At 43.5% G+C, this 10,405-nt stretch overlaps 2 protein-coding genes across 2 annotated transcripts; both read right to left on the reverse strand.

The window, feature by feature from the left end:
- Positions 1-236: 236 nt before the first annotated feature.
- On the reverse strand, positions 237-4,393 carry LOC138205385 (claudin-3-like). The gene is made up of 2 exons (XM_069161365.1): positions 3,869-4,393; positions 237-1,626 (listed from the first exon to the last, which is right to left on the reverse strand). The coding sequence occupies exons 1-2, from the start codon at positions 4,347-4,349 to the stop codon at positions 962-964; spliced, it is 1,146 nt and encodes a 381-aa protein (XP_069017466.1). The 5' UTR covers positions 4,350-4,393; the 3' UTR covers positions 237-961.
- Positions 4,394-6,820: 2,427 nt separating this feature from the next.
- On the reverse strand, positions 6,821-7,631 carry LOC138205273 (claudin-4). Its single transcript, XM_069161134.1, has one exon. It carries the CDS (start codon positions 7,629-7,631, stop codon positions 6,963-6,965), a length of 669 nt encoding a protein of 222 aa, XP_069017235.1. The 3' UTR covers positions 6,821-6,962.
- Positions 7,632-10,405: the final 2,774 nt, after the last annotated feature.

The following is a 10,405-nucleotide window of genomic DNA, read 5'->3' on the forward strand; positions in this document are numbered from 1 at the left end:
TTGTTGAGAGCGTTTGTGGCTAAGTTGCCAGTTGGAGGTAACGTAGCCCTCGAGATCGAATATCAAGGCTGCTCTTACGGAGGCAGCAGGATAGAACATCATTTTTGTTCCTGGTTTACTGACTCATGCGGGAGTCGATGTGTTGTTACAAAACTGAAATGGAGCTCGCCCATCAGGTCTTGACCTTTTTTCTTTTTTTATAGAAAAAAAGATGAAGATAAGACACGGAGTATCTTAAAAACAACGTTTATTTAAAAAAAAAAAAACACTTGTGAAATACACATGTTTCAGTTGTATATAATACACTAACATAACGTCAGCTGCTGATGAATCCAGGGGCTTCTTCGCTGTCTCCATGCTGTAAACCACTGTAAAGCATTCAAAGTACCCCCCCCCCCCCCCCCCCCACACACACACACACACCTTCTATTCAGAGCTTCATACCACACTGTACTGGAAGCTGTGTTGAATACGGTTGATATTTGTCTTGACTGTTATACAGGTGATTAACAAAACTCTTCCTACTGTATTTACAACTCATAATCCCGTTGATAACCTTTTCAACACTTGACATTTCATCAAATTCTTCCATTTTAAATTTTTTTTACCAGCAGTCCCTTATTATGAAGGTGGCAATGGTGGTTTTCCGAAAATAATATTAAGCTGTAAACATTAAGAAGCTAGGACTGTATAAAAAGTGAAATTTGACAATGACAAAGCATTTTGACCCTAAAAAAAAGACCGCACAAGAAATGCACATAAATGTCCCTCGTATGCTTTTTGAGTCTCTGAAAAACAAAGACTTAAAATTCAGAGATACTTCATATTAAAGGCAAAACCAAACACATCCTTCACTGAGCAGTTTCCTCGTTTCCTTGAGCTCTTCTTGTGAGAGCACCGTCAACTTGGTGTGGAGAGCGAGTTTGAGATTCAGTAATGTCTTTTCCTCCTGGATCTTCTTTCATACGTAGTCTTTCCGTTCTAACCCCGGACCACCTGCAGACCGTGGAGCAGAATAAGCCATTCGTGAAGGGTTGTATCTGGTCTCACGAGGCGGACAGGAGCAGCACAGCAGTCCGCCACCGAGAATCAGGAGTGCAGCCGCCGCCCAGCCAATATACAGTGCGGCCCCCAGCTCCCTCCGCTGAGCGTCAGTAAGCAAGGGGTTGTAGAAGTCCCTGATTATGGTGTTCGCAGACCAAGAGACAGGAATGAGCTGCATGACGCCGGATACGATGAAGAAGACTCCAGAGATGATCATCACCTTGGACTTCGATGCCTCATCGTCAATGCAGTTGGTGCACTTGGCCCCAGTGATCGCGATCAGCACGGCCAGGATGGCTAAAAGGATGGAGATGACGGTGAGGGCGCGGGCGGCTTGGAGGTCCTGGGAGAGGGCGAGCATGGAGTCGTAGACCTTACACTGCATCTGTCCCGTGCTCTGGACCACGCAGGTCATCCACAGGCCCTCCCAGATGATCTGGGCCGTCACGATGTTGCTGCCGATGAAGGCCGTCACCCTCCACATGGGAAGGGCACATGCCACAATGGCAATAATCCATCCCAAAATGCACAAGCAGATGCCAATCAACTCCAGCCCTACAGACATACTGGAAGGTCGTGTTCCTCTGCCGCCGACTGTACGTCACACCTGAGAGCTGAGAGGAGAGGGCAGAAAGAAAATCTGGAAATGGGAAGAGTCAAGCAGAGACTCGACTAATTAAGTTAATTTCAGGCCTTGCATCTGTGAGTGTCTGATGATCTGTTACCTCCGCTTCACCAGTATCCTTTTTATAAGACCGATCAGGTGGAGGGGAGGAGCTCTTGACGAAGATGACATCACCAAAAGGGGAGGAAGGACCTGGATACTCTCAAGACTCTCTGCTATCGGCTTACATGGGCAGCTTCACAATGGGCCTGTCCACAAAGAGGCCTTTTACAGCTGAAAGGACATGCAAGGATGTGTTTCTATAAGCAAAGAACCAATTCTAAGGTGGATTGAGCCTTACTGTAGAACTAGAAAAACTCATTTCATTTTATATATCAATGGTGCACAAAAATAAAACCTTTACATTGTTGTTTAACAAACTCTTTTCTGTATAGCACTGATGAAACATGTTTTAAATGGAATGGAACTTTTGTGTTTTTATCACCGTTATGTAACATATTCACGGTTTATTAGAAAATTCACAATATGTAATCAGTGTGTATAATTGGTGAAAAACTTTTGTTACAGTTTTAAGTGGCTTGTAGATCACTTCCACATAATAAAAGTCTTCTTTCTGCGGGTTTGATGCTGTTGCTTTTTAAAGTGGCTAATAAAGGAAGAATGCCTGACCTCAGTTCCCCAGTAACCTCCTCCTATATCCTGCTAATCACTGACAGACCTGCGTCTCCAAATGTTTAGTGACTCAGGATATGACGACAAAAATCTTGCTTTCTTTTGGATTACAGTTAAATTTTAAAAAGGCCTCGCGAAATGTTTTTGAAAAGTTTTCATGGGGTTAAGGATGAGGGAACTTTACAAAAGCACAAACTCCCTCGGTCAACGTCGAAGCCTAATAATTACTCGGCGTCTGAGTGATGAGGCTGTCACCTGAAAGCAGTGTTATGTTTGATGGGTCTTAATGACTCCGTCCGCCTGCAGAGTGTCCTTGAATTTCTGTGGAGCTGAGACTGTCTCCCGAGGAATGCCCCCAACCCCCAGTGCTGACAGCACCGACCCCCCCCCCCCCCCTAACCCCCCCAGTCTGCCTGCCCCCCCCTGAATGAAATGAAACGGGTCCATTGTTCAGACAGTTGACTGCAGGTAAGCCGACAACGTAGAGCTTCGTGTTATCGTCGATCCAACAGACAAATGGGAGGCAAGTCGGGCGAATAGGTGACCGAGACTCTAAGTCAACAGACTGGGATGGTATGCAGGGTGCATGAAGCCTTTTTTCTTTGCACCTGTTGATATGAGGAACCTTACAGCTCACTGAACCGTCTTTTGAATGTGGTGTTCAACGTAGGTTATAGTTGTTTTTCTATGAAAAGTCCTGTCATTTGTAAAACTGACCAAACTACATGAAAGCTTAGTAAAATCCTACCGTGGAGCCATACTTTAGCTACAGTATGTTAGAGCAAGGTTGGCGTGAGATTCAGGGCAAAAAACAACAAAGAGAAGATCTGAAAATGAATCTGATTGGGTTTTTTATGTGATTTTTCTTACATTTTAAAATATTAATTGTTACAGCATCTGCAGCCTAAAATGATGGGAAAAAAAATGAAATGTAATATCTGAAAAAAACTGTTTCCATCATATGTCAAAATGATCACAGTAACTTAATAAAAAACTGCCTTTAATTAAAACATGAACTTGTAAAATGTCAAAAAATGTAAGGTAAACTGTCATACAAAACATACAGATAAGACAAATCTGCAACTTATGGCTGCACAATTACACACTTCAAAGTTCTCAATCAGAACTGAAGGTTCATTAATAAAAACAAACACACAATCAATACCTTAAAAAAGTACAAATACAGAATCGCCTATTCTCTCAATTTAGATCACATATTGTACAACTATTTTCATGAAGTATAAAATACAACACGTCACTAATGTACACTGTAGTTGTTAGCCTCCATGCTTCCAAAAAAAAAAGTAAATAAAAAAGGAAAACAAATCTGATGTTGGCTTTGGACAAATGGTCAGACGTAGTTTCTCCTATCGTAGCCGCTTGGTGCGATTGACCTGGTTTGGGAGTACATCATCTTTGATGGAGGCCCATACCGTTGCTCGGGTTTCTGGGGGCAACTGGAGCAGAGAATGCCCCCTCCAATCAGGAGAAAAGCAGCTGCAGCCCAGCCCAGGTACAGAGCTGCACCGATCTCCCTCTTCTGGGCCTCAGGTATGACTGGATTGTAGAACTCCATAATGATGGTATGGGCAGACCACGACACCGGTATCATCTGGGTCAGAGAAGCCAAGATAAAGGCCGCCCCGGCGGCTATCATCACCCGAGCCTTAGCTGCCTCCTCATCCACGCAGTTGGTGCATTTTGCCCCCATAATGGCCACCAGGAGTCCCACGATTCCCAAAACAATGGAGATGACGCTGAGGGCACGGGCGGCCTGAAGGTCGGCACTCAGAGCCAGCATGGAGTCGTGGATTTTACACTGCATCTGACCCGTGCTCTGGACCACGCAGTCCATCCAGATGCCCTCCCAGGTCATCTGGGCCGTGACGATGTTCATCCCAATGAAAGCGGACACTCTCCACATGGGCAGGGCACAAGATACGATGGCTGAGATCCATCCCAGGACAGCCAGAGCCACACCAAGTATCTCCAATCCGACCGAAGGCATGTCCGAAACTACGCGTGAGATACAGGTGGCCTTCCTCTCTCAGTGGTCGGATGTGGATTTAGTGAGCGTCCTCTGAAGAGCCGATTACTCATATGGAGCAGATTTCTTTACCGTAGAAGGTGGAGTCACTTGGTTATTGGCCAGAGAAGAGTTCAAATTTTCTTCTGTTCCACCTCATTTGAACAACCCCCCCAAAAAAACCAGCCTCGGCTGCAGCTTAATCATTCAACTCTCAAGGCCCCGGTAGCTCTCCCACCTGTTGGGGTGGGGGGTGGGGGGTGGGGGTGGGGGGTAAACAGAGGGTCTGCATCTCTCATGTCTGGAGTAGTTAAAGGTTAACAGACGTGTTAAAGACCAGCGGATGAATGATTGAAAGCGGAAGGCGTAATATCAACTGCTGCAGGTCTGTTGTGTGACAGATGAATCCGATGCTTTGAATTCAGATTTGAAGTCTTGACAACAAAATGTCATAATTTTATTGTTAATTATTTAGACAACAAGTTGCATATGAGTAATGAATGATGTTTTTCTTTGTGGCGGTGTGGTGAAAGGGGTCTGGGTTGGGATACTTCTTTAGAAACCGGTGGGAGTGCTCTGATAAAGTGAAGGATGTATTTTTATCTGTCAAGTAAGAGCAGCTGTATCCTTCCAACGAATTTGACAAAACCATCATCGTAAGTGCCCTGAAATATGCACGATCCCATTTAAAAATCTTTTCCCAGTCAGTTCAGTTGACTAATCTGCCTCACTGGTTATTCTGGGAAGATAAAAACTGAAACCACATGCGGCAACAGCAATGCAAACAACTCTAAACTCCTGTAAGCACACGAGGTGAAAGTCTGTCGCTCATTTAAACTCATGGAAATGTGTGTTTCTCTCAGGACGGAGACATGTTCTGACAATTCCAAGCAAAATCCATGAAAAGAAAAAGAAAGAAATGACCAGTGTGTTAGAAGCTGAAACATTTGTCTGTGTGCATGTGCAGATGGATGAGAGGTCGTCTTATCAGCGTCGCTGCATCAGGGGTTTCAGCTTCAGTTTAACTAGTGCAAGTGCTATGAAAAACAAAAAAACTCCCCCTGATGCACACGTTGAACACCCGGAGTTTCACCAGGATTCCTCAACTTCTCTCGAGCTTGCTAAAACCACAAAGAAAAAAAAGAGACTGAAAAGACAGACAAGTTTTCTTATCAACCTTGTGCAAGGACTGTATTCAAAAGCACGACTCGGCCTCTTAACAATAAAGGAATTTGACGCTTGTGCAAATACCCTTTTGTTATTTCAGAAATATTTGAATATACGCTGAATAAATGCTATAACATACTTGGACAATCCTTGTGCAGTAAATGATATTTTTTTTCAGCATCAATATAATGTTTTCTCTCATGGTTGCAGGTCCTTTGAAATGAGAATGAACTGTTGCACTTTCCCATTAACACACGAGCACACAGCAGTTCTCCCAGTAACACGATCTGTAAACAGGGTCTGTGATCACTCAAAGGGAGTTTCCACTTTATTTAGAAGCCTGCTCTTTATTGACCTCGCTGCTCTCGCCAAAGTTAAGAGAGCAAGAATTTTCCCACCTGTAAGTGAAACGTGGACACAAATCACCAACGGGGAAAAAAAAAAAAAAAAAAAAAAAAAATGGAAAAGGATGGAAAAAAAATTCCATCACATTGGCTTGAAAAACATTTTGTACACAATAACATGTATTCAAGTCTTGATGGGTAGCACCGGCTTTCTGAAGCTGACGTCACCTTTGACATTTTTGGTTTCAGTCACATGACCCTAAACGCAGATTGTCGACCTGCTGCTGCTGCGTAGATTTGATCAACTTTCTCCAACAAAAAACTCCATATTGCATCGTAGCTTTTTGTTTTTCCTGTTCAAGTAACTGTTTATTTAGACGCACTTTTCCTCCAGTGAATCTCACCAGAGGAGGAAGGGAAACAGTTGCAGACCAGCTGATCAATAGGGTCTTTGTGGCTCAGTTCGGACTCAGTTACAAAGCAGGTTACATCCCCTTGCACATGGAGACCTTTATCTCAGACTCAGTTTCACTTTGCAAATGGAGGCTACAATGGAAGGGAAGCACAAGGTGCTCCACGGAAAACAAGCCCCCCCATTGTTTCTTTGCTTCATTTACATTGAAATAAAATACCTAATTTTGGCATGCACCAGCACGGCTCTCATTGGTCAGATGTTGTTGAACTCTACAGCTGGCATGCATCCTCTGAATACCAAAGAACTGTGTGGCGTGAAACGTGCAGAGTTACAAACTGTGAAGAATGCTTGATAATGAACCAATTCTTGAAAAATGTTTGTTCTTTTATTTATAATCTTGTTGGTTTTATTTAGAAATGACCTGCATCGACATTGTTTGAATTTCTGAAATTTAGAAAACATTTAAAAAAGAAAAAAAGAAAAAACAGAAACCAAAACGTACAAGTAAAATGTTTTTTTTTCTGTCGTGACAAAATTGTAATTATAAAATCATTACAGGACACATGCATCAGTCATTCACTGTTAATGTTCTGTGTGCATCCACACGTTCATCTACTGACCACATCTCTAACAACGCAGGTCATCGTGTCTTCATTTGTGGCCACGTGTTCATACATAGTCTCTCCTGGTGTATCCGTTGACTGACATGGTTTTGACAGCTGAGTAGTCCACTCGGGGGGGCGCGGAGCCACCACCTCTCGGTGCTGTAGCTGATTTAGGTGGGCAGGAGCAACAGAGCAAAGCTCCCCCTAGAATGAGCAGGCAGGAGGAAGCCCAACCAAAATACAGAGCATTACCAAACTCCCTCTTCGCCGTCTCCTCCAGCAGTGAGTCGTAGAAGCCCAGGACGATGGCGTGAGCCGTCCAGCTCACGGCCACCAGCAGCAGCAGTCCGGCCACGACGAAGGTTACCCCGGCAGCCACGACGAGGCGTGGTTTACTGCTCACATCCCGGCTGCAGTTGGTGCACTTGGCACCGGCCACCGACAGACCGATGCCCACGATGCACAGCACCATGGAGACGATGACCAAGGCACGAGCCGCCTGCAGGTCCGCCGGCAGCCCGAGCAAGGAGTCGTGCACCTTGCAGTGCATCTGGCCCGTGCTCTGCACCGAACAGTTCATCCACAAGCCTTCCCAGATCACCTGGGAGATGACAATGTTCTGACCGATGTAGGCGGCCACCCTCCACATGGGCAGGCCGCACGCCACCATCACCCCCAGCCAGCCGGCCACGGCCAGGATGATCCCGAGGATCTCCAAGCCTGCAGAGTACATAGTCGGAGCCGGGGACGAACAGGGAGCCGAACAAAACTGTGGTCCAGGGTTGTGAGGGATAGAGGGCCCTCTGTGTCCGCAGGCTCAACCCTCCTGAGATGAAGGTGATATCGGATCTCTGTGGCTCAAAGTCCTGCGTAAGACTTTCAGAGAGGGAGAAAGAGAGAGGGAGAAACAGATTCTACCTTCTTTATACAGCTTAGACGACTGAAGGTGGAGTCAACTTAAGGTGGCATCATGTTTACTTTGAAACCACACTTGAATGTGAGGATACGCAGGCGTCATGTGTACAGCTGCATCCGACTGGAGTGGTGTCACATGGCAAACACATGAAAATTAATATTCTTGTTGAAAACATTTTGTTCCTGAACCTGTAGAGTCCTCGATAAAAGGAAAGAGTTAAGTATTTATGAATTCTGGAGGACAGTCTTCTCTCAAATGAGATGAAATGTTTACAAGAATCATTTCTGCATTAAAGATCTGATGGCACCGAGATGTACCAGCACTTCTTTTAGATCTTTTTGGGGATTTGATAAATAGTATCTATGTATCCATGACAACCTCGAGGAAGAATGCTGACTCATCCACTGAATATCCACCCGAGAAAAAAAAAACGAGCAACAATGACAGGCCTTGTGTTTTGTTGGTCGGCTGCATAATCCCGTCTGGGAGGAAAAAAAGAAAAAAAAAACCTGCAAAAAAAACCGATAACAGGCCTCAATATTAGTCTTATCTGTTTCTGCAAAAACAATTTAAATTAACAGGATGTTGATTTTTTTTTTTTTTAAAAAAAGCATTGAGAATATCAGCCTAATAGTTGATGGCACGAGCAGATAACAGTCCATCGGACACACCATCGTGAACCTGACATACCTGGGACTTCACGGTCGGTCACATGTAACTAATCCCCTCAATAAATACCCCCTTTTGTAAGTGGTGACGTTTTTGGGAACATTAAAGGACACAGAGCACATTTTTTCTGAGCGAGTTAGTTTGACAAAAAACTGAAATTACCCTGATCTCACATTTCATGTTTCATTACTATTATATCAAAAGTGAACAGAAAATCTGACCCCATCCAAAGAACTAAAGACAAAGCAAGATGGAAAAGGGAGAGAAAATGACTCAATCTCAGCTGTTGTGTCTTCATCTGAGTGGACATCTACCTTTTGTCCTGGTGAATACTAAATGGATCAAAGGTGACCTCAACAGGTGGGAATATCTTCTAAAGCACCTAAAATATCTTCTTATCTGATTGACGACAGGGTGCTTGAGGTTGGCTAACAAGTGAGCTCTGTGTTATTTAAGGCTTTCCTTTAATTAACAGAGGTCACCTGGGGTCAGTGGTCAGGATGAGCATCTCTGCTATCTTGTGGTTGAAACCTCCACACACTCAGGCATGGACGCACATACCATTTCATCACACAAACACAGACACACACCTGAGAGGAACCGCTTCTGAACTATTTTAGTGGCAAATGACACGATTGCAGTTTTGTACGCCAGTGAGATGAATCGGCGTTTTATTCCATCTGCTTGAATATTTTTGACTGGATTCTGAAAATGTGGCTTTTTAAACTTTTGGCTTGAATGACAGTTCACACTAATCCAACTTTAAAGAATTTTTTTCTGCAGCCCATCACACGTCAGAAATGGCCGATTGGGCAACATCCTCTTGTCTGAAAAAGAATATAAATCCCATTTTCACGTGAAAGTTTCCTTTATTAAAAACAAAGAGCGAAAAAAATGCAAAATCCAGAAGGTACTTTTGAGAAGTAGTATTACATGTATTCATTCAGACTTGAATTACTCTTATGCATTATACTGTTAACATGTGTTTTTACAGGCAGAGGCAGCCAGTATAGCATTTTGTCCCTGTGTTGATTACGTTAGCCTGGATTTGCAGGAAACGCCCCGAATGATGGATTGTGCTTGCATCTGCTTTGTTTGTGTGGATTAGCTGTTATCAGAAATGAACAATGACACAAATAGAAAAATGTTTTATTGCTCACAAACACAGAAATCTGGTTGGCTGATTTTAACACAATATCTATAACAGCCTTTCTAGATTCTAGTTCCTCTGTAACAGTGTGCAGAACAACGCTGCCTTGTTGGTGAAGGTCAAACAATATCACAACAACTCTGGCAGAAAGTGATTCATATTTTGAACCTGTATGATATCTTTGCTTCGCCTGCAGCGTTCAGGCTCCTGATTGCTGCCTTTATTCAGCTGGTATTGTTTAAAGTTGCCTTTTTTCGTGGTGCACCAGTTGTGGGAAAAGTACGTTGAACTGTCACGTGAGCTTTCTCCAACGCAATTTTGTCAAAACGTATTTCATGTAAAACAGAATTAAAAAAATTAGAATGAAATTTAAATCCCATAAGGGTTTTACATTCATGCAAAAATGTATTTGAATGAGACAAATAAGCAGTTTTAGTCCACTGAATTCCCCACTTTGTGAAGTTACCCAGTCTATTATCCTCCTGTACACACACGAGTTAGTCATTTGTTTTACATACAACTAAGTTTTACGGTCGATCTTTTGAACACCAGGCCGCTCTGAGATGTTTTTAACAACACGATCATTATTTAAGGAGTTCACCACATTTACAGCAGGTGCACCAACTTGACGAGACCATTTTCCTCAAAAAACAATCATGTTGCGACTTGCAGAAACACTTTGCTAAACATTCACCTGTCGTGGGAGTGGAAGCCGGTCTGACCAGTTTCCAAGAGGCACAAAATCACTGTTGCATGTTGTTACAAAACAAGT

This window comes from Embiotoca jacksoni, unplaced genomic scaffold, assembly GCF_022577435.1.
Source record: "Embiotoca jacksoni isolate LCO1_2020_lvr unplaced genomic scaffold, fEmbJac1.0.p SCAF_28, whole genome shotgun sequence".
In the NCBI taxonomy this organism is placed as follows: Eukaryota; Metazoa; Chordata; class Actinopteri; family Embiotocidae; genus Embiotoca; species Embiotoca jacksoni.